General features: G+C 37.7%; 1 protein-coding gene across 3 annotated transcripts in view; it reads left to right on the plus strand.

Annotated features, from left to right (window-relative positions):
- MTUS2 (microtubule associated scaffold protein 2) overlaps positions 1-25463 on the plus strand; it is a 584178-nt gene that overhangs the window by 477618 nt on the left and 81097 nt on the right. Inside the window, exon 1 of one of the 3 annotated variants that reach the window (XM_049778749.1) lies at positions 21597-21780. The exons of the other annotated variants lie outside the window; for them this stretch is intronic. Coding sequence (XP_049634706.1) covers positions 21727-21780 — 54 coding nt within the window. The 5' untranslated portion in view covers positions 21597-21726. Of the gene's footprint in view, positions 1-21596; positions 21781-25463 lie in introns of those variants that run through there. 3 annotated transcript variants of the gene reach the window in all.

Here is a 25463-nt window from a genome sequence, read left to right on the forward strand (position 1 = left end):
TAGTCCCTAACATTGAGTTTTTAATATGTGCGTCTTCAAGTGTACACCATTTTGTGATGATGCCTGCTTGACTTAAATGAAGCAGGGAGGAGAGAGGTGGCAGCCAAGAGAAATAAATCTGCCTCTTTCTCTATCTCCAACTCTGCCACTGAGGGCAGTGGCTGGGGAAATTTAGGACTGAGAGAGTCTGCTTTTTGACAGAGCAACTAATTGTAGAGTTGGAAGGGCATTTGCCTTGTATGCAATGTGTTAGCAGGCCTTAGATCTTGTGTCCACACAGTAAGTACTGGCAGTAATTATTTTATCAGCTTAGAACTAGTAACAGAGTAACTTCACATTTTATCTCTTTATTTTATTATGTCCCAAGTACTCATTGTGAGAGGGCTCTTCTAACACTCTTCCTAACCATCTGCTTCAGTATTGGTTGTTTTTAGATGATTAATTTATTCAGTAAGTATTATGAATGTCTGCCTTGTGCCAGGTACTTTGCTAGGCTCTGGCCAACCATGGTAACATTCCTATCTTTGTGACTTTCCATTCAGAAAAAAATATGATTAAAATGTAAGGAGTGAATTCATCCCAACAAAAACAAAAGAAATAAAATTGAGACCCCATATAATTTGAAGAAAAAAATCCATACATGTAAATACCCTAATCCCATGGCAAGACCAAAATATGAGTCTGAAAGTCTGAAATCACATTTGTCATTCTTTCAAATCAATATTTATAGTGCTCTTGGCTCTATTTTAACTTGACAAATGCTTTGGGGAACTTTTTTGTTTTGATTAAATTGCTGGTTTGTTTTTTTTTATATTTTTGTTTGTTTGTTTGGGAACCACATACAACAGTGATCAGGGCTTACACCTGACTGAACTCAGGGATCACTCCTGGCAAGATTCAGAAGACTGTATATAGTGTTGGGGATTGAACCCAGGTTGCTTGTTTGCAAAGCAAGTACCCTACCATTTCTGCTATTGCTTGGGATCTCTCTCTAACTCTCTCTCTCTCTCTCTCTCTCTCTCTCTCTCTCTCTCTCTCTCTCTCTCACTTTTAGGTTTGTAATAAAATTAATGTACCCAGCTAAAACTCCCACAGTGAGTGAAACTGGGTTGTGGGGGAGGGATGTCTTGCTTTACAAACTTTAGGAAAACAATCACAGTTGTCTATGCATACTTGTGTGTTTCTGTGCTAGTGTATGGTTAGGTTGTCACTCAGTCCACCAGTTTAGGCAGAGCACTGCCATGTGGGAGAAAAGTGTTTCAATGTATAGACCCAAGTTGGCAAAACCTAGACATTTATAACCCAAATAAAGAAACAGTAACACCTCTCAAGACATCAAAAAAACCTTAAAACACAGGCTACATAGACTAATCATACTAATCCCTGGTCTCAGTTCTCTGACTTTCCAATCTATATGAATAAATGCTGGATTGAAAAGCCTCAGAGTCACTGGTAATTTTTTTTGGTTTGTTTTTGGGCCAAACCCGGCGACACTCAGTGCTTAGAAATCGCTCCTGGCAGGCTCAGGGAACCATTGAGATGCCAGGGATCAAACCTGATTCCTCCCAGGTCAGCTGCATGCAACACAAATGCCCTATCACTGTGCGATAGCTCCAGTTCCCACTGGTAATTTTTTGGGGGTACACTCGGTGTCATTCAGGGGTTACTCCTGGCTATGGGCTCAGAAATTGCTCCTGGCTTAGTGGGCCATATGGGACACTAAGAAATCGAACCGGGTCCGTCCTAGGTTAGTGCATGCAAGGCAAACATCATATCACTTGTGCCACCACTCCAGCCCCAATCACCAATAATTTTTAAACTGTCTCAACTCTATATATGACCACATAAATAAATGTTGGTGTAATGAAAATTTTGACAACCATAAAATACTTCTAAGCACAAAAACGTAAATTAAAATCAACATTGTAGTGAATGCAAGGTGTTTCTTGGCATTGCTCACCCATGTTGAATTTCTCAGGCAAAAAGAGGTCTCAAATAGAAAAAGTTTCAGCATTCCTGAGTTAGAGCCTTCTGTTTGGTTAACTGAACTAATAGTAAGCAAATAATTCTCACAGTCTCATACAATTTGAATATATTTTCAAATGTAATATTAGGGATTAATACTGTGACCATCACAGCTCTTAATATAAGGCTGCTTCTTGATTTTTTGGGGTGTGGAGAGGGTGGAGCTGTCAAGCAGTGCTTCCTAATCTGAAGAACCCACCCTGTGATTCTCAGCTTCAGTTCAATGCAAGAGTATAAAGATATTATGTAACCTGGAGTACAGGAGTTACTCATACCACCCAACATTGGTCACGGGCTTCTAGGGCTATACCCATAGATGCTCTGGGGACCATGTGGTGGCGGAATTGAACTAGGGTTGGCCACATACTAAGCAAATGCCTTAATCCCTGTTCTGACTCCTGGCCTACTTTATTATTTATTTATTTATTTATTTATGCAGGAAGTATCTGCACTAAGAAGTTTTTTTTTTTTTAACATACTTTCCCCCTTCAGAACTAGAATACTCAAAATGGTTATGTATTAGAAATTCAGGCAACCTTTTGTGGAGACTTTTTCCCCACTTTTTTTAGTAGTAGAGGTAGTAGTAGTAGTAGTAGTAGTAGTAGTAGTAGTAGTAGTAGTAGTAGTAGTAGTAGTAGTAGAATTTAATATCCATTTCTCACATTGAATAGATTGACCAGACCTTTTCTCAAAAAAAATAAGTAAACTCATTGAAAGAAAGAAATGTAAGATCTATGCTTAATAAACCTGGGTGGATTTGGGTTTTGTTTTATTTTTTGCCTTTTTATTAAATATTGTGAGATGCAATGTTAAAAGTGAATTTCAGTCATACAATGTTTCAACATGCATCTCTTCACCAGTGTACATTTCCCATCATTGATTTCACCAGTTTCCCTTCTATCCCCCCAAGTCTGCCTCTATGACACTTTTCTTCCTCTATCATCCCTCTCTCACTTCTCTCTCTTTCTCTCTCTCTCTGCATCTCTCAACTTTCTTGATTGAGGTTCTGTGATTTACACTACTGTCAATGATGGTTTCCCATTATACATAATTCCAACACCACACCCATCACCAGCATACCCATCTGTCCTCCAAGAACCCAGCACCACTCCTTTTAAACTCCTCCTCTCCCCCAACTCAATTGTATGAATGGATCTCCCTTGTGCTGCCTTTTGCTCTTTGTTGCTACCTTGTTTTGTATCTTTAATCTCACATATGAAAAGTATTATTTTGTATCTATTCCTTTCCTTCTAATTAACTTCACTCAGCCAGATGTACTTCTTTTTATTTTTTTAATATCTTTATTTAAGCACCATGATTACATACATGTTTGTAATTGGATTTTAGTTATAAAAACGAACACCCCCTTCATATAATAGGATGATCCTTCCAGCTCTCATCTCTATTGTCTCTGTACATTTTAAATGAAGTTCCCTTTAGAAAATCTTTATTTTCTAAATATGTATTTTGCAAGCTACCCCATGCCTGCATTGAAGTCAAAATGAAAAACTGAGATAGTCACAGTCTAGTTGCTGATATGATTCTGGTGGCACCTCAGATGTGTCTTCTCCAGACATGTGTGCTGCATCTCTGCAGTCTCCTAAATCAGATCAGTCAAGGGACATGCAAAGCCAACGACAAGAGGACAACAAAGTTTCTTGTTCCTAAGAGTGATGAGTTTAGTTAGAGAAATAACCATATTGCGAACTGTCCTAACAATGAGAATATATGAGGGAAGTGGAAAGCCTGTCTAGAGTACAGGTGGGGAGGGAGGGAAGAAGGGATATTTGGGTCATTGGTAATGGGAATGTTGCACTGGTGATGGGGGTGTCATCTGATATGACTGAAACCCAACCGCAATCAAGTTTGTAACCAAGGTGTTTAAATAAAAAAAAAAGTTTCTTGTTCCTTTACCTGAAGCAGTCCTCTCCAACTCCTGGAGTACTGCCTTTGTGGAGGACCTCTGCCCCTTAGAAGCTCTAGAAGTAATCTTTTTGCCATAGTTTATTTCACTCCTTCTACCCTTGGCCATCAAATAAAAGCCAACCCTCCTTTACCATGAAGCCTCACTTCTTTTATGAGCTTGTTGTCCTAGGAGCTCTCTAGAAGCAGAGTCTGAGACAGAGTTCTCAGAGCACATGAACTCCTAGGAAGTGGTATTTAAAAAAAAAACAGGAGAGAGTAAGAAAGGAGAGGAAAGTTACAAGGCTCCCAAGACCATCACAAAGACCCACTTCTGAGCTCTCTCCTCAGACCACCAAAGCTATACTCCACAATGCAGGGAGCCTTTGTAGTGCCAGGAATCAAATCCTGAGCCAGGTATACTCTCTAGCTCCTTGAGGTGTCTCAGAAGCCTGAGAAATACCTTTGCAAACCACTTTATTTGTGAACTCCATAAATATTTGTCCTTCTGCCAGATTCATCCACCAGGCAAAATTCTACTAATACGTGGATTTGCAACATGTATTCTCATAACTGTGAGTCATTACTCACCACAATGGAGCATTCAGAAATGTTGCTTATTAACCCTTTTAGCTGTTCTTGTCGTCGCCTCCAATTTCTCTCTACTGTTACTTCACTTTGACCATATTCTTTGAATTCTTACTTAAACCCTAATTACTTAATAAATTAAACTGTTATTATTGACTACATTAAAATTATTCTGTTCTCTCATGCTTGAAAATATCTTTGAACACAGTAGTTACATTTTGTAAATACAAATCAACACATTTTCCAGGAAAAAATATTTTGAAAGAAAAAACTGTGAAACAAAAATAGAGCAGAAAAAATAATGGTTTGAATTAGGCATTATACATACACAAATCTGTTATATTCCTGTATTCTGTTTAAGATGTCTTATAATTTTAAAGTATCAGTTTTGAACATACTAGTACAATAAACTTTGTTTCCCTGATAATTTCTGGCCACTAGCCAGCCCACATGTCTCTCATTATACTATTTGCCTAATCTAAAAAAGTTGTAAGCCAAGAATTTAACTTTTAAATGACCTTGGACCTGAGTAAAAGCAAATTTTCTCAAGAGGAACAGTTCTGAAATTAGCCACCTAAGAGTTCACTCAGATAGAGCTTTAAAAAGAGGTTTGCTTGTTTTTTAAATCACAAAACACGAAGTCAATAGAATTTTCCAAATACAGAATTGATAATTCATGATCTAAAGATTGAAAGAAATTACATTGAATATTGGCTCACCCCCCAAAAAAACATACACAAAAGAACCCTAAAAATTTCAAATAAGTGAAGAGACATGTAGTTTTGAAACAGAACTGACCAACATGCAGACAAAGTTCCAAAATGGGAAGAATGGAACAAGTTAAAGAGTTGGAAAACAATTACCATAAAGGATAACAACTAAGAATTTTCCAAATAATAAATAATTTAAGTTCTCATCCTTAAACATAAAGGTGCAGGGCAGGAGAGATAATGCAGCAGTTAGGGCAAATGCCTTGTAAGCAGCCCACCTGGGTTCAATTCCTTGCATCCTATGGGACCCATGAACCCACCAAGAGTGATCTCTGAGCACAGAGCTAAGGTAAGCCCTGAGTACCACTAGATGTGTCCCAAAAATAAACAAATAACTGGATCAAAGTAAATAAAGTAAATTCACATCTTAATACTGTATGTTGTAATCACAGCACACAATTAAAGAAAATAAAAGTTATTTGCTTGTATTGATCATGGAAACAAAGAGAACCTATCAAAGGATCATCATACAGTCTGAGAACAGACCCCTACCACAGCAATGAAAAGTGGAATAAAAATTCCACTAGAGGAGCTGAGAGATAGTACAGAGAGAAGGTAGGGCATTTTTGCCTTTCATACTGCCAACCTTCGTTCAATGTCCCCAAGCCCACCAGGAGTGATCCCTGAGCATAAAGGCAGGAGAGCAAACCCTAAGCACTTCTAGGAGTGGTCATCCCCCAAAAAATCCCCACAGGGAAAAAAATAATTGTCCATTGATAACAATACTCCCAGTGAAACTGTTTCAAAATAAAGGTAAAACAAAAAGGTAAAAGTTCTTTATACAAAGATTGAAAGATTTCCCCCATCTACGATTTCTTATTAAAGGCTTCCAAATGAGAAAAATAATCTCAAAGATGAAATCTGTGCTGAAACAAAGAATGTAGTATCTGGAAATGGGTGTTTATAGAAGCAAACGCTACTTAAGAAATATGAGTGATGGGCTCCAGTACACAGTGAGAAGCCATCAGAAATAAAGTTGTGGGTGCACTTTACCTTTGAGGAAGTTTTGATTTGTATTGATTTTCTAAATAGAAGAGAAATATAAATTAAAGTCTCAAAATTCTAGAAAAGACTATGTAATATTATTACTGTGATATTTGTTCAGTAAATGGAAAAGAAATCTAATTGTTATCAACCAGAAAGCAGAAATCTATCACAGAATCTTAAATCAGGCCTCCATTCTTTTGTGGAGTCAGTAGAAGGTCAAAGAATGGCACTTTGTCAACAATATTCAGAGTTAATGATTCAAACATTATGAGTTTTATATTCTTACATGCTAAGAAAACCCTCTGTGAAGGAAATAGTACGCTCTAATAGTTCAGAGCATAGCATTTTGGCAGAATGGACAAAAGCATATTTTCTATTTTTAAAAATATTATATTGGTTGCTATTCTTCAAAAGAGATAAGCTATATCTATAGCCTCTGCTCAGTTCCCCCACTTAAATTTTGCATATTTATTTCTGATAAAATTTTTGTTCTAGATGTATTAGTATGTAGTTGTCATTGTACTTAAATATTTTCTTAAATTATGTAATTTTAGTCAGTTATGCTGTCATTTGGTATATATAAGATGTCTTGCTTTTTTGTAGTCACTTTATGACTTTATGTTTATGAGCTTTGTTTTGATACTTAGGCATATTCTCCTTTTCCATATAGCATTGACTCTCTTAGATAATTACCTGGTATCTTGATGAGTTTAATTTAATATTAGATATTAAGTATGTATTAATTTATTTTGATGCTTTCTTTAAGGTACAGGATTTTCTATTTTTTTCACATTAGTTTCCCAATATATAAAAACACTACTTTAATACACCATCATTTTCCATAGATTTTGATAGCCATTTGTATATAAACTCCAAACCACATACATTTTTATTAAAATCCAAAACATATATGATCTTCTCTGGTTCTTTTTTGCTTTTATTGATCAATATCTGTGACTAACCCATAATTTGGAGAGCTTTTAGGGTTGGGATCACATCCAGTGGTGCTCAGGTACAATGGAGCTGTACTCTAATGTTGCTTCAAGAGGTGCTTAGGAAACTATGTGGTACCAGAGATTTATCTGGCTGCTGCCAGGCTTTCCAAAATATAAAAGGTTAAGAGAGGCTGCCTGCTCTCATTCCTAGAAGACCCAGAGTTCTTGGCCCAAAGATTGGAACACCAGAGTATTTGTTAGTTAGGTGTCTCCACAGATTAGTAGAGTTAAAAAATATATAAAAACTGGAGGGTCAAAGGTTAACATGCAAATGGAATAGACATTAGGAAAAGTATAACTACAGTGATAACTACCTAAGTTAAAGTATCTTTTACTTTTTACTATCCCCAGGCCCATTTATAAGTGTTTATAAGTTGTATTTATGAGTTGTGTTAAGAAGAGTGGTTTTATGATTCCTAATATTTATTGATTTTTGAAGATAGTATTGCAGATTTGTATATAGATTGTATAGTCTTTCTCCTTTCTTAAAGCTCTACTATATCTTTAGAAGTCAATTTTATGACATTAATTTGTTTTTTTAATGTTTTCCCTTTTTGACCTGAACCATTTGTGGCTCTTTTATAAAGTGTTTTTTTTTTCATTAATTCATAGCATTACTTGCTAGGCACTTTCAAGGTGGAGAATACAACAGTTGACATAATTTTCAAAAATCTCTAACTCAAATACATTCTAGTGTAAGGTGGAAAACAAATAAGTAAGTTCTTTAGAAAAGGAAGAGTCTAAAAGGAGGTATAGGAATTCTTTAGAAGGTGAGGCTATGCTTTGAATTCAAATGGGTTAGAAACAGAAGTGCTTACTGTAAGGTAACAATGATTTGAGCAATAACGTGTATCTGAGAACTCTAGGCACAAGGTTCAATGAAGATAGAATGTCTGAGGTGAGAAAATATTTGACAGCAAAGAGATCAGAATGTAAGTGATGGGAGAATACTGATAAGATATAATAGAAGGTCAGTTAGTGAGGGCCATTGAAGAACTTTGGTTTTCATTCTGAGTAAGAAGAAAAGTCTCAGAAGAATGAGGTCAAGGGATAGACAAACTTTGACATTTTTTTTTATCTCTAGTTAAGTCTTTGGAGAATAGACTAGAGGTTGAGGGAGGGATGGACCCATATAGAACTATTAGTTGGTAGACCATTACTGATTCGATGAAATGTGAAATGTGATGGCAGCTCAAGCCAGGATACTTACAGTAAAAGCGCAAGAGCTGTTTGTTAGCTTAGATTCTTAAGAAATTTGTAATGAATTTTATTACATTAGTTAGTTCATTTTCCCTCATCCCTTCCCATCTGTTGATGTTTTTGTTGGATCTTCTACACACCTGGTAGTGGTACTAGTACATTTAGTTGTGGTGCTCATTCGAGATCACCCTCTTTAGTTCTAGTACTCTCACACATTCTGGTGGTGCTGTGATACTTACAATGCTTGCCTGGGTCACACTTGCTGGCCACGGTGCTCACACATTGTTTTTTAGTTGCAGTGTTTGCACACATGCTCACTGGAGGTCGCACTCTTCAGTTGGGGTGTATACACACACACACAGACACATACACAAATACACTTGTACATGTACCTGACAGTGGTGTCGCTGGAAATCACTTGCAGTGGCAGGGATTATAGACCAGAATTGTGAGGCACAAACAATAATACTGCTAGGATCACACTCAATTCATGTGATGGCTTTGGAGAACAAACTGTGTCCTTATGCTTGCAAGGCAGTTGTTACAAAGCATTGAAGTAAACCCTACAATTCCCATATCCCCAGCGGTGCTCAGGGTTTATTTCAGGTTCTATACTTTTGAGATCATTCCTGGCTGGGCTTAAGGGACCATAAGTGGTGCTGGGGAACAAACTAGGTCAACTGTATGGAAGGCTAGCACCCTCCCACCTTCTTGATCTATTTTTAAATAGAACCAATAGGATGTGATGCTGGATTGTAAGATTTTAATTCATTTTCATATGTTCAAAGAACTCTGATTTCTTTTGCTGTGTAGTAGATATTGTAGGCACTTGCTAGGCACTTTCAAAGTAGAGAATGCAACAATTGACAGAATTGTCAAAAATCACAAATTAACGCAAATGCATTCTAGTGAAAGGAGGAAAACAAATAAGCAAGTTATTGTAGATAACAAATAAGCAATATTGTAGATATTTAGTTAGTATCAAGTGAAATCACAAGTTTTTGTGATCTCCTGCCCTCAAGTGGTGGCATATTTGAAATCAGAGTGTGTGATAAGGAATATAAGATGCTGGGAATTATTGGAGTGAAGCCATGGGGTAATCTACAATACTATGTTAGCAATGTAGTTTCATGATCAGTCTCCCAGATGTGATCTTATCATCAGTGGTGGGAAAGGGGGGTAAAGAAGGAAATGGTGAGCTGGTTGTAAGGAGCAGTTTTCTTCCACTCTGTTTTAACAAGGGCACCATGGAAAACACCTTTAATTTTTTTTTATTTAATTAAACAACCATGATTCATACACAAAGTTATTCAAAGTTGGATTTTAAGCATATCATTTCAACACCAATCCATCACTAGAGTCAACTACCTTTACAAGTTTTTCCACACTCCATCATCCCCATCATCAACTCCCACCTATCACATTGACAAGCACATTACAACATTCCATGGTTGCAGCTTAAGTCTCATTTTTTCAGTGTTATTGAGTAGGTACTTTGAATGTTAAACTTTTCCACACCATCAGTATAGCCAAGGAGCAACCCCTTTGTTCCCCCATTAATTCCCTTTCTCTCACTTTCTTACTAGCCTTGATTTGATTTCTTCAATTTCTCTCTCTCTTTCTCTCTCTGTCTCTCTCTCTTTCTCTCTCCCTGTCTCTCTCTCTCTTACTCTTTCTCTCTCTCTTTTGTTTTTTGGGTCACACCTGGCTGAGCTCAGGAGTTACTCCTGGCTCTGTGTTCAGAAGTCACTCTTGGCAGGCATGGGGGACCATATGGAATGCCGGGATTTGAACCAGGGGTCCATCCTGTGTTGGCCATGTGCAAATGCCTTACTGCTCCAACCCCTTCTTTTCTTTCTTTCTTCTCTTCTCTTTCATACTGTGTTTTTCTTCTTTTGGCTTCACTCAACATATTTTCCAGTTTCAACCATGTTGCAGCAAATTGCATGAGTTCATCATTTTTTGCAGCTGCATAGTGTTCAATCAAGTATATATATATATGTATGTATATATATCATATTTTCATATTCCATTCATCTGTTGTTGGACACTTAGATTAATTTTGGATTTTAGCCATTGTACTAAGTGCAGCAAATAATAGTAATCAGGCCCATGAATTATTGTTCTCTAGAAAATTTTCCTCAAATTTTTAAAAACTACTTTATTAAACACTGTGACTTACAAGATTGTCCATAATACAGTTTTTTTTCATAGTTCCAAAGTTGCTCAGGATTGAGTTTCAGTCAACACCTTTCACCAAAGCATGCACATTTTCTGCCACTAATGTCCCATTTCTCTCCCATCATTCTTCCCTGAATCTTAGGAAAGCAATCACCTCTGAATATCTTTTTCTTAGCAGGGTCTCATTTCCTAAAGGTTTTCACATTTAACAGGATAAATTCTTGCCCTCTTTAATCAGTATTTACTGACACTTACACTGCATTTCAAGCTAAAGCTGAATAATAGGCACTAAATCCTCTCCATACAGGTAAATAAGGTAATCATGATTTTACGAGAAACACGAGCAAATGCCTTTTTTAATGGTATCTTGTGGGTGACACAACAAATTGAAATTTGAAAACCTTCACCTTATTGAGCCATTTGGAACTACTTTATCAAAAGTGATAAACTTAGATTATTTTTTTTGCTAGACTTCTAATAACTTTGTTCCCTTTTCACAGTAATGTAAAAAAAAAGAATTTTGTTCCCTTTTAACAGTCATGTGTTTGGGGTTAGGGAGGGCTGACTACTTTACCATTGTATATTTGGACAAAGAGATCCCTGGAATTTTGGAATGACACCTAGATTGGTCATAGGCACCACACAATGTCTAAATTCTTCAAACCTTTCTTTATGAAAGCAGTCACGCTCCTGATTGATATTCAGCATATGGTCCTTTGTGACCAGCCTTCTCGTCTAATACACGTCAAAGAGACAAATGCACTTTGGAGCATTGCCAGCTGCTTCCCATCTCTGGATTATATTCCATCCATTATCCAATCATGTCCAATTTATTAATCCAGCTAGTGGAGATCATTTTGAATTTCCTTTATCATGAGAAAAGGTAACTCATTTGATTATACTGTAGAAAGTTAAACAGGAGACTTCTTGCAGTTACTCTAGTCACTGACTTAAATAAGAATAATAAAAGTACATACAAAACTAATAGTTCTTATAAAAAAAAAAGGATTTTCCTAGATCAGAGGCATTATTCTAACTGCTAATCACTTTCAGTATAAAGATTCCTGTTCTGTGTTTTCCCTTTACATCTCATTAACACTTCCATATGAATTTTCCTTTTTTAATAGCTATGCATATTTTTTATGATGATCACCTCAGCTCAAGCCCAGTGCTAGTGCTCCAGCTCATATTTCTGATGCTGGAAAAAAGAGGAGCATGAAGGGCAAAAACCAAAAGAAACAAACGGTAGGCTTGACCATCTTTGAGAGGCTTTTTTATGATTCCTTTTCTTGGTTTTTCCTCTCAAAAAATAATGATACTAAAATGGGTGGTACCAAGACCAAACAATCGTATGAAGATTGAGTAGAAATTTAAAAAATGATCAGACTTAAAAACCAAATCCAACGTAAATGACATCAGAACTGATACCCAATCTACAATAAGCTATACACAGAGGGGACTAGTTATACTAGCAGTTCGAGGAGCAAAGGAGGGGGATATGGGATACATGCTGGGAACAGGGGTGGAGGGAGGACAACACTGGTGGTGGGAATGGCCCTGATTCAATATCACTATGTACCTTAAATATTACTATGAAAGATTTGTAATTCACTTTGATCACAATAAAAATCACTTAAAAATAAAGATACAGACATAATTTTTAAATAAAATTTTTATTTTGATCATAGTGGCTTACATATTGTTGACAATAATATTTTAGGTACATATTTACATAAAATCAGGGGGGGTTCCCATCACCAAATTGTCCTCCCTACACCTCTGTTTTTGTCCTACCTCCCATATCCTCTTCCCTCACCCCCAGGGTTGCTAGAATATGTGGTCTCCTCTGTATCTAGCCTATTGCTTAGTAGTCTTGCACCTGTTTGGTCCTGGTGCCTCCCTTATTTCCCCCTCTAACTGGGGGGGGGGGCAGGACTAGCTAGTTCAAGTTACGTGGTTTTGTTTGAAGGAGAGAAAAGTAATAAACTGGGGTAAAAGTCTAATTTTTATCTTGTCCACCTCCTACCAAGTGAACCCATCCCTCACATACTGCACAAGAGTCTCAAATACCACAATCGGGAAACTGTCCATGTTGAGTGTGATATCTCGTAGTGCTATCAGCAGCCCTTCAGGACCATCCCATTAGAATCTGTATATTGTGAAGGCAGAACACCAGTGCTGTGTTATAAGCTTGAGTGAGACAGAGCATGGGAATGTTATACTAGGGGACAGTGGGTGTGGGAGAGACATATATGAGTAATTAATGACTTCAGTCTGCCTTTAGTCAAAGCAAGCCTATAGAATGACATAGAATCACAGAGAGACATTTTCCTCCACACTGTGGAACTAGGGAGAAGAGGGCTTTTTACCTGGAGTAGGGAAAACACCTGGGCTCCAGCCAGAATGAGGAATCGGTGAGGATTTCCAAATTTAAAATTACAGGGAACAAATAAACAATAAAATCAAACATATTTAAAAAGTTCTGTTTTCTGTTGTGTCCATTTAAAGTTATTTGTTACATTTTCTTGGAAACATGTGTTTGATAAAACAACTCACTGAAGTAGCAGTTCTTATTCCAAGTTCACATGTAGTGATGCCATGAGATTATTACATACATCTGTTTGGATTTCCTTTTTTTTTTTTTTTCAGATGCTCAGACATCTACCCAGATTATAACATCAACTTCTAGGTTTGGAGGACTGGCAGTTAAGAGTTGTGATAGTTAAAAGCAATTAATAAGGTGCAATGACTGAGAGCACTAACTTCTCTTCAGATTATCTCGGGATCCACTCTGTTACTTCCTAGCTTGTGTGCACCTGCTCTCTTGTGCAGTTCCAGCATTTCTTTGGCTGAAAAGTGGAAATGATAATAGGACTATTTCACTCTGTCTTGTGAGAATCTGTGACATATCCCTGCAAGCCCTAAGCGAAGTGCCTGGCATCTGATAACAATCCATCTTCATTATTAGTTATAGTTCACAAACTATGTTTATAAGATTTTCCTGAATAATTATACCAGCCAAGCCTCAAATAACTTTTCTTTTAAGGTCTCTTTTTCTTTTTTGGAGTGTAAACTTTTTTTTTTTTGGTTTCTGGGCCACAACCAGTGTCGCTCAGGGGTTACTCCTCACTAAGTGCTCAGAAATCACCCCTAGCTTGGGGGACCTTCTGGGACACCATGGGGTCAAACTGTGGTTCGTCTTAAGCTAGTGCACGCAAGGCAGATAACTTAAGCCCTGTGCCACCGTTCTGACCCCTCACATAACTTTTCTAAATACACCTTCCTTGCACAATGCTAGAAAGCATGCTAGAAAAAAAAAACTAACTTTTATAAATATCAAGAATATAACTAAATCTATGGGGCCGGGAAGGTGGCGCTAGAGGTAAGGTGTCTGCCTTGCAAGCGCTAGCGTAGAACGGACCATGGTTCGATCCCCCAGCGTCCTATATGGTCCCCCCAAGCCAGGGGTGATTTCTGAGCGCATAGCCAGAAGTAACCCCTGAGCGTCAAACGAGTGTGGCCCAAAAACCAAAAAAAAAAAAAAAGAATATAACTGAATCTAAATGCCCCAGATGGATTGAACTGTAAGGTCCCAACTTTCTTCAATTCCAAACTGATTCATCAGGTACCCTAACTTATTCTATCAACCTACTTATTTCTTTTAGATATTCAAATATTTGAGATACTTGTATGAAATGCTTTTTATAGATTTGGGGTCACACTTAATTAGGTGCTTAGGGATTAAATCTGAGCTTTCAGCATACAAAGCATGCACTCTAATGAATTTAGCTATCTCCCTGACCTTTGTTATAAAAATGTTATCAGAGTACCTACGTGCCTGTGCCACTATATCATTTAGACCAGTGTATCCCCCTTCAAGTGAGTTTTTATAAAATAGTATTTTTCTGCTTCTAAAATCCCAAAAAGAAGTTGTTCCCTTCCCAAAGCCCTATCCTGCCTTCTCCAATGACCACTTTCAAGGTCCCTTTGTCTATAAAAATAACAATTTAAAACAACATTCTCATTTCCAACATAAGGGTTCCTAGTCTGGGATGGGGTAAGATGGCTGGTTCCATAGCTACAGAAGGAAACATCCAGGATGGGTTTTACCGTACTGTGTTTTATAAGATAACAATAAAGAAAAAAATAACAAGATGTATCAAAAGGACACAGGGATGAACAAAATGGCTCCAATCAGCCAGAAGTTAAAATAACTTAGCATTACAAAGGGTAATAAATGTAAGTGTTGAAATCACATTGCATGTATTCATTGAAAACGTGTTATGGGATGTTTGAAAAAAGGGAAAAGGCCAATACAACCTCCATAAATAAACCATCTCATTGAAAACCATTGCAAAAAAATAAATAAAAGGAATTTTTTCATTGTTTGCTTTGCTTTGGGGCTGTACCTAGTGACACTCACAGATTACCCTGCATTCAGGAATTATTCCTAGTGGTTTTGGGAAACCATATGGGATGCTGGTTGGCTATATACAAGGCAAGCACTCTACCTGCTGTACTATCTCTCAAGTCCCAGGAATTTTTTGAAAAGATAATACATCTCCATTTTAATCATAATTTCCAGTTTTCCTTTGGGCTTTTATACTTTGTGGTATCTGTTTTGCCTATCTACCTCCAATGTAACTGGTCTTCACTGATGTTTCTGGATCTTGCAAAATCTTGTCATGAATCATGTTTGGTGATGTAATGAGTTAAACACTGATTGATAGATAGATAAATCATGACAATATGCAAATATGAAATTTAGATGGGAAAGGAAACCTTCTGCCACTGGAAAAACCTGACCTTTAGAGACTTTCTGACATTAGAGGTAGTTAAGACAGTCTCTGTCTTACTGCCCCTCCCCATTTTATAGTGATATAATTGACACATGTTGGAGTCCATCCTCAGGTAAACAGGCCTGAAGCCTGGAACCATGATGATTAAGAAAACAAGACAGACATAATAGATAAAAGTATGTAGTCAGGAGGCTTCCAGCCTCGTGGACTGACAGCCTGAATGTCCTTCACATACAGTATTTATTGTTCAGGGACAATCAACATGGGAGGAAGGGCAGATATCTATCTAAAGCTAGTCAAGCCTAAACAGGTTTTTATATCTCAAATAGGGATGTGTATGGAAGAGGAATCTAATATAAAAGTCTGTGGATTTGTTTCCTCCAAGGAAGGTGGCAGGGCTAAAGAGTGAACACAGGACACTATTTCCACAGGGCTTTTCCTGGGAATACTGGCTTTCCTGTAATTCAGGAATTAAGAGTCCTCATCATCTTTTTTCTGATCCTTCTTCCTATGACTATCAACTCTGTAGCTAAACTCATTTATTTCTTGGATGTCTTCATATCTTCCAGGCACACATATTATAAAAATTACAATATAATGGTTTGATATATGCACATCCTGAGCCATTATTCTTTGGTAATGGTAACATCCAGAATCTGTATTATATTCATCATCTAACAGAATTGATATCTTTGTGATAAGAATGTTTAATGCTACCATGTTGGCAACTTTTATATAAGAAATAGTGCATAGTTAGCTATAGTTGTCATGCAGTAATTGGGAACATCTCCCAGAACCAATTTATCTCCTAGTTATATTTCAGCACCTTTGAATTTCCTTCCCCCAATTGCCACATCCCATCCTTGGGTTCTGTTACAGTGTACTAGCTGTCAGACCCCCTCCCCAAAGAAAGAAATTCTTAGAAAACAGTGTTTGCCCCTCACACCTGCTTAGACTTCTTTTCTAATGTCACAGGTCCAGAAATTAAATGTAATCCTTATGAATTGCCAATGTGATGGATTCTGTTATACTATTCAGAAATATACTAAAAAGGAAAGGTTTAAGCACTTCTCCTCTCTGTATTGTCTAAACTATATTGTAAGAAATAGAACTGAACCTAGATTATGTCAAAAAGTAATTTTAATAGAAATTATAACTAAAAATGCAAAAAGGGTGATCAGAGTATCATGCTATTATTACTAATGAAATAACTGATTCAGAGAATAATCATTAACAGATAAAATAATTAGATAAAAGACTGATGAGGAGCTGTACTATGGAGGAGCTGTAACTTCACTAAAAATAGAACAACCAAACATTGTGTGCTTCCTGAAGGGATGAAATATGATGCCTGCAGCATCACTTCCGAGGTATTGTTGCTCAAATAAGTGGAACATGGATTTCACCCAGTCTAAGAGCTAAATTTCACTTACCAGGATGTAAGAGCAAGTGAAATGACATTAAAAGGAAACAGAGAGAAATTCAGAATGTAGGCCATTCTCCAACAAGCTGACCCAGTTTCTAAACAAGTCAATAGCTTAGGAGGAAAAGGGAGGGAGGAGTGGACACTGTTGGCTGTATTGGTTTACTAAGCATCATCTAATATATGGGCCTTGTCGGGGTCCTGAGATGAAAGATGACTGAATTTCTATCTAATATATGGGCCTCGTTGGGCTCCTGAGTCAAGACAGTCAACTGTGCTGTAATGTTCATGAACTAGATGGTGAATGCCAAAAAAAAAAAAAAATGCTGTCCCTTTGGTTCAGTTTTACAGGTTTTGTGATTAATTTTAACAAATTTATAATTTTATTGAAGCATATATGTAAGCAGAGTTCGCTTAAGTCACCTAAGTGGAAAAAAAGGGGAGAAGTGGAAAATTAGATAACATATTGATGATTGCTTAGTCTGAAAAATGAATGAGTGGACATTTTTTAAAATAATATATGAAGGGGCTGGAGTAATACTACTATGGGTAGGGAACTTGCCTTGCATGCAACCAACTTGGGTTCAATTCCAAACATCCATCCACAGAACACTGCCAGGAGTGATCTTGAGTGAAGAACCAGGAATAAGCCCTGAGTACTGCCAAGTGTTGCCAAAAAACCAAAACAGACAAAAACATAACAGATACAAAATCTTCTTATTTTATTTTATTGAGACCATTGTGAATCACAAGAGTTTCACAGTTATATTTCAGGCATATAGTGACAGTGAATTAGAGCCATTCCCACCACCAGTGTTGACCTCCCTCCACTACAGTTCCCAACATACATCCCATACCTCCACCCCTAACTTCCTGGACTACCAGTGTAGCAGGTCAAATTTGTGTTTAGCTTGTTATAGTTTGGGTCTCTTGACTCTACTGCCATTGACTTTGGCTTGAGCATTTAGATCTGAACCCATCCGTTTTGTTTTGTTTTTCTTTTTCCTTTTTTACTCAATGCTCCTGAAACCACTTGGCTTCTGGATTCCATCCACTTTTCTTTCTTTTTTTAAATTTGTAGAAGGATATAGATATATGAGGCTGAACAAAATGATTCAAATTCTATGAAAAAGGAAGGAGCCCCTATCCAGAAATATAAAAGGGGGGGCAGGTATGGCGAATTTTTTAATTATTTGCATAGGTACAGTAAACGTTGGGGAAATTAGAAAAGAAATTTCCTTGTCCTAAAAGATACAGGGTGTCTCCACCCATAAAGCATACTGTCATAAGACCGACTACAGGCTCCAGGCATGGTGGTTGTCCAATCCCAAGGTCCCAGGAGAAGTTCTGTTCAGTTGCGGTTATCAAAATAAGTCTTCTGTAACTAGAGATCTGGTTTCTGCACAGGTCCTAAGCCCTAGGGTAGTCTTCCTTTATAAACCCAGGAAAAGTTCTGCTCAGCTGTGGTTGTTGCAGTCAGTCTTCTGTAATTAGAGATCTTGGTTTTTGCAGATCTTGAAACCGAGCGTCTTCTGATTTCATCTCACTGTTAAATGGTGAGGTATGGCAACCTGCCCTTAGATTGAATTGTTGTTTCCTCCTCGTCAGGTTGTTACATGAACCTACATTGGAGCAAGTTGATTCCATAGCTATATTAGGGAATAAGCCAAAATCTTAGTAACTTTTGAATCTTAAAATGCACATATAAGACCTTTGTATTTATATGTTTTAGTATGCTTAGACTTTTTCAGATGTAAACTAAAACAAATATGCCACAAATTTAGACATAAGCATTTTTCTCAAAATCTGGCTTTTGGCCCTGAAATCTCACCACAGTTCCATGCCATTTGGTGCATGAGAAGAGACTCTCCCTCTCTTATTTTCTTATTTTCTGATAATATTGGCAGCTGCCTGGCACTATCACGCATAACCTAGGGACATGCTGTAATGCTCAAGTACTATGTTCTCGGAAGTCCTATCTTAAAGACTTTTCCAAGTTACAGAAAATAGTTCTGTCCTGTGAAATCCTTCCATTATCAGATGAAAAAAATTTGTTTGTTTGCTTTTCAGATTTTTGAATTACATCCTATGATGCTCATCCTGCTTCTACACACAGGAGTAATGTATTCCATATGGTCCTGGTGGTGCTCATGGGTTTAGGGATGCCAGAGATCAAACTTGGATTGGCTGCATACGTGGCAAACTCCCTACCTATTGTACTACCTCTGTGGTCCTGGCAGAGTTCTGCTTCTTGAGTTTTCCCCTCTACTGCTGGCCCCTTAAGTATGAAAAATGCAACCGGGTCTTAGTTCTATCTTGCCTTGATTAGATTCCTATGGTACCAAGCCTCTGTGTGTAGCAGAATGCAAGCTTCCACTGGCATGATACTGGAATGCATACAACTTAAAATAAACACTTTAACCATCTGAGTGTATAGTTTGGTCACATTAACTAGACTCACAGTAGTGTGCAACAGATCGCTAGGAAACCTTTTATTACATAAAACTGAAAGTTTGAACCCACTAAACAATTCCCTTTACTATTGTCCCATTTGTTCCCGGCAACATCAGGGACTCTTCATTTTTATCTTTATAAACTTTAACACTGTAGTTACCTCATATACGCACCATACATATTTATCTTTATGTGCCTAATTTAGTTGCATTGCAAAATGTCCTCTGTGTTCATCCATACTGAAGCATAGGGGAGAATTTTTTCGTATTTTCAGGCTGTATATTAAATACTTCACTGTATGGATCATTCACACCTAGTTTACCCATCCATTTGCAGAGAACACAGGTTATTTTCACCATTGGATATTATAAACAATGCTTCTGCAAGCATGAGAGTATTAAAACAAGAATATGTTATAAAATAAAATGATTATGAACTGTAAGAATAAAATGGTTCTTGCAATAGAGTTTTTCTCTCAGGGATTCAAAAGTTTCAGGAGAAACTCTTTGCCCCGTTGGGGGCTCAGAGATCTGCAAGTTTCTATTGAAGAGATATCTGCCCAAGCTCCCTGATGAGGACAAATTAATGTTGGCAAAGGAAATTATCTTTGTACTTTGACATCACATTTCACACAGTGATGGCCATCTTCTTCCTGGGACACTTTGTTTTACATTAATAAAGATAATGCATGCTGGAAGAGGGTGAAAAATGAAAATTTACTCCCTTGACTCAACATTCCATTCCCCAATTATTGATCATTGTGTTATGAAAGCATGTACTTTCCTAAAAGCATTATTGTACAAATAGAAATACAAATAGATAAATGTATTTAGTTTTACTTTTATTATGCCTTTATTTTCACCTGTCAGTGTATCTATCCACTTTCCATGCAATGAAAAAGTATTGGATAACTAAGATATTCCCACCTTCATGCTGTTACAAAGAATGCTAAATAAAATATCTCTGTCTATTATATACATTATATATTTATATATGCTTGCATATTTATTGTAGGATAGAGGTAGAAATGGGGAATCGAAGGGAATGGGCATTTTCATTTTGATAAGAAACCAAATGCCCTTTCTAATAGATTATGCTAATTAATCTGCCAACCTTGAAGAAATATTTGACTTATTCTTTCAAGTTTAGGGCAAACATTTCAATCTGTTTCTATCTGACACCAAATGTCATTTAAAATAGACTGTGCTAGTTAACTAAAGTCTACTTGGAAAATCTCAATCAAATTAGTACAATTATCAAATATTAACAACTCTAGCTTGCTCAAAGTCTTAGGCAAATTTAGTAGGCAAAGATATAAATGCATGCTTCTGAAGATTTTAATATTTCCTTTTGGAAACAATATTTAATATTTCCTTTTGGGGTAATAAGTTTATCTGGTAGATATTTACATCTTTCCAAAATTACATAAGCAGATTTAAAAATACTTCATCTCTTATATTTTTAAAAGAAAAAAATGTGATGCTCCCACCCTTTCCCGGTTTTTTGATTTTTAACTGTTAGAAAGACCAAGTTATTATATTAATATAATATTATATTATATAATAAAGGCCATGGTTATTATATGGATATATCAAATGACATATCTGCCTCGATTTTAATTACCCGAACCTCCTAAGGAGAGGTGCTTTTAGCCTGGGTTAGAGATTTTACTACCATCTTTTCTAAGTAAAGATGGCCTAAAAAACGGGCAAAAGGAGGGGGGGGGCGGTCTTGACAGGTTCGTGACATACGAATCTGACAGTGGTCCCCTCAGGCAAACAGTGCCCTCATCGGAGGCGTGGTCCGGGAGGAAATGCCTTTCGCATCATTGACCACTGATGTTACTTCTCGGGCAGAGTACGGGGTCGGGGCCAGGGCTCAGTTCGGCCCAGCCGGTTCCAGACCCTGGGCCCAGAGAACCCCAGCTGGTGCCGCCTCTTTTGTGTTTGCAGCTCGGTCCCCAGGCTTGTCGGCGTCGCCAGAGGCGCATCTGCGAGCTGGGCGGGCCGGCGGTGGCTGCTGGAGGAGCAGGCGGGCGGTGCTCTCGGGGAGAGCCCACGGGCGAGCGCTCCGGCTCCAGCCACGACAGATCTGCCTCCATCGGAGTCTTCCAGGGGCGCAGGGACCCTCCCTCCGCCCTCCCATCCCTCCCTTCCCACCTCCCGCCCGCCCTCCTCCCGCAGCAGGATCCCAGCGCCGCCGCCTCCCGGCGCTGCTCCTCCTCTCCTTCCAGGATTCATTCCTGAAGTTATTTAGGGGAAATCAGGTGGCCGAGGGGACCACATGGAAGTTGTGACTGCTCCCAGAGGCGCGCCCCTTTCCAGTGAGCCAGTACCTCGCCTTAGGAATTACCCGCTGACACACTGAGTGAAGGAGGTTCCCTTACCAGCCAGCCTGCCGAGATGGGCCATTGCTGCTGCAAGCCTTATAACTGCCTTCAGTGCCTGGACAAGACGGTACCTTGCCTTCCCCTCTCTCTTCTTCCCCCTCCTCCTTGGCCAAGGGCAGAGAGAAAGCCAGAGCGGCTACTACCTCTGTCCTTCCCTAGCGTGTGTGCGCGCGCGCGCTTTGTTGCTGAGCTGGGGCAGCCCTTCGTGGTTCCAGCGTGTTCACAGAACCATCGGTCTCACAAACAGTTCTCTGCAGTGCATTACATAATTCTGTATCCCTGCAGTCTCAAATGGAACTGTTGCATTTTCCAGGCAGAGTGGAGCCATGCTCAAACATCTTAAAATTAAAGTGCCAAGAAATCCTGGGAGTGTTCTTCATGCATTTTTAATGTACCTGTAGTACCTATTCCTAGTGGAGAATTTCCATTGATTAGGCTTGTTTCTCTTTGCCAGTCGCTACTTTTAAAGTTTACCAAAGAATAGTGTCGGTGCATGTAATTTGTAGTCTTAATATTAGAAAATTAGTTCAGCTTCTCTCTCTCTCTCTCTCTCTCTCTCTCTCTCTCTCTCTCTCTCTCTCTCTCTCTCTCTCTCTCTCTCTCTCTCTTCTCCCCCCCCATCCATGAATAATATAATAACATGTGAAAGCTTAATGAGCCAGAGAATCTGAGGGTGTGTTGAAGTCTTTACAGAAGGAAAATTCACAGCCAGGGAAGGAATTGAGAATAAGCATGAGCCAGAAATGTATGACAGTTCCAAGACAAAGCCTCTCTTTGCTTTTGACATTTGCCTGTAAGTTTGCAGAGGGATTAGGAGATGCTTTTAATTTCACAACTGGAAATATGTTGGCAAGAAATCTTGTGTCTGTGATACATTTTATCTCATGCATTTAGATATCTCAAAAAGACATGGAATGGGATTTAACATAGGGATGAAATTGCCTCCTACCCTGGCCATCAATTATATACATAGCTTGTGGTGACCAGGTGATGGAAAATATATGGCTCAATATAAAACTCATACAAGGAGGTCATTTGGGAACAGCCTTGTTATTCATTATGTTTATGAACTTTGACCCAATGTAGAGTTTTCCACCATATAAAAATAATACTCATATATTAAAAGTTGCATACATGTGTCCCAATACAAACTACAATGTTAATGGTTTCTGGTTTTGCTACCATGAAATATTCACTGCCATATTCACTTTTAACAAATAGGAACATGTACATTCAGTTGTCTGAAAATCCAACTTTACAAAAATTCAACATCATGTCTATTTAAATAAAAGTGGCCAGGAAAGGTATTGAGGGAATGCTTTGTAGCAATAGTTATAATAAAAGGAAAGTATTAGTTACATGCACAACAGAAGTATAAAAAACCTTTTTAAAGATAATATAGTTAAAGAGGATTCACCTCCGTTGTCTCAAATCAAGTTTTTGAAAATCATTATCTCTACGTCAATTATTGAGTCAGAAATTTTGGAAGGTAATCTCATTAGCAGTATAACTTTAAAGTTACAATTGAAAGTCTTAACCTTGAAATTCAATATGAAGACTGGTTAATTTTTACTAATAAAAACTCAAAACTTTTACTTACTCACTCAACTTTATCATTATGTTTATATCCACATTTCTTAACCTTGTGGTCCAGTGGAAAAGACTTTAGAAATATATATTGATAGGTGATCATCTTAAGATTTTATTTTATTTCATGAACTATTATTATATTTAGTAGCCTGCTTTTCAGAATAACTTCATAGTTATCTTTATAATCATGTGAAAATCATTTATTATATAATTACTTCTTAAGCCTCCATGTACAGTATATATTATGAGATTCCTTTTTTGGGGGGCCACACCGGTGATGCTCAGGGGTTACTCCTGGCAATGTGCTCAGAAATCACCCTTGACTTTGGGGGACCATATGGGATGCCAAGGGATCATCTGAGGTCCGTCCTAGGTCATCCTAGGTCAGCTACGTGCAAGGCAAATGCCCTACCATTCTGCCACTGCTCTGGCCCCTCCTTTTTAATGTCCACCATAAAACTCGTACTATAAAGTCTTTCAGCCTGTTCATAAACTCAACCAAGTTCATAAACTCAACCAAAAGAACATTGATATGATTGGAAAGAGACCTTATATCATTATTGGTAAAGTTATTGTCAGTTTAACCAAATATAACAATCTTTTAAAAGGATAAAAGAAACATATTTCAAAGAGAACTTTTTTAAAATAAAATTTTAAAACAATTTTGTCATAGTGTTACTAAAGATGATGAAAAGAAGAGGTCTATTAAAGATTATTTTAGGTAATCAGCCTCAGAGATGGGCCAAGAAATGTAAATCTAAAGTGGACTCTTTGGCATTTCATAATTGGGGAAAACTATAGTGAATTAAAAATATGCTAAACTAGGGCCACATAAATAGTAGAATAAATAAAGTATTTATTTTGCAGACATCTGACCCAGATTCAATACCTGGCACCCCAGATGGTCCCCACAAACCCAACAGGAGTGATATCTGAGTGCAGAGCGAGTCCTGAGCAGTATCAGATATACATCCCTGCCCCCCAACAAAACAAAAACAAAGTGTTTTTAATGTGACATATATATTTTAAACTTGAAAATATTAATGACAATTTATATTACTAACTTAGTTGGTCCCTAGTTCTAGGAGGGACTGTTTAGGAATTTTTAAAAAAGTACAGTCTGCCCTGTAGAGAACCTGGTAGTTATTTTTGGCTATATTTTCATCTTTTCCAGATAAATGGAAAATTTTATCTTTTCCAACAAAAACATGTAGAATAATTACACATAAATTCAAGATGAATGTAACTAACTGGAGGGTATACAGCACTGACTGTTCCTGTTTCTGGAATTTAGTACAAGAAAAATCCATGCTGGAATCAAAAGAGAAGTTTCTTGGGGAAAGTGGGGCATGAATCATATATAAATAAAAGGGTAAAATTTTAACATACAGGTGAGGAGAAGAAGTGTCATTCTTAGAAAATGGTTGAGTCAGTTTGATAATTGATGAGAGTGAACATAGTGGAAATATGTTTAACACATAGAGATGTGGGGGCTAGGTAGCTGTAACAAGATCCAGGGTTCCAAAGATGAATTAATAAAAAGTAAGGAATCATCATGGGGTCTGGAAAGGAGAGAAATCTTTAGAATAAACTATATACCTATATATACCTATACATACAGATATATATACTTTAAGGTATATATAATAAAGCTTCAGAGACACCCAGAGATATCCCAGAGTCAGTTCTCTTATGAATTGGCCCTGGATCAAACCAGGAAGAGCTCAGTATATACAGAAATCTTCCAGAGTTTATAGATCCTAAGAACATTTTGCATAAGTATAAGTGTGCGTATGTGCGTGTATGTGTGTTTGTGTTGGATGGAGGGCACAACTAGTAGTGCTCTCAGAGATCATTCTTGGCTGTGCTTAGGGACTATAGCTGTACTTGGAGTCTATCAAGCCAGATAGATACAGTAGACGGATCATTTGCCTACAAATGTTTCTTTTTAGAGTGAAAAACATAGAGGCTTCCATGAGATTGGAGTAATTCTGTCATTTAGCTTTCGGTACTCACAGAAGCTGGTGTGTAATGCCCTGGTCATTCTATCATAATATTTTTGAATGCCGAGGTTATTTGCCTAGTGACTACTTTTGCATTGCTCTCTTGATTCAGATGACCTCTGCTTCCCTTGCATTACTGGTTTAGGCACTGACCAGT

Source organism: Suncus etruscus, chromosome 8, assembly GCF_024139225.1.
Source record: "Suncus etruscus isolate mSunEtr1 chromosome 8, mSunEtr1.pri.cur, whole genome shotgun sequence".
NCBI lineage: Eukaryota > Metazoa > Chordata > Mammalia > Eulipotyphla > Soricidae > Suncus > Suncus etruscus.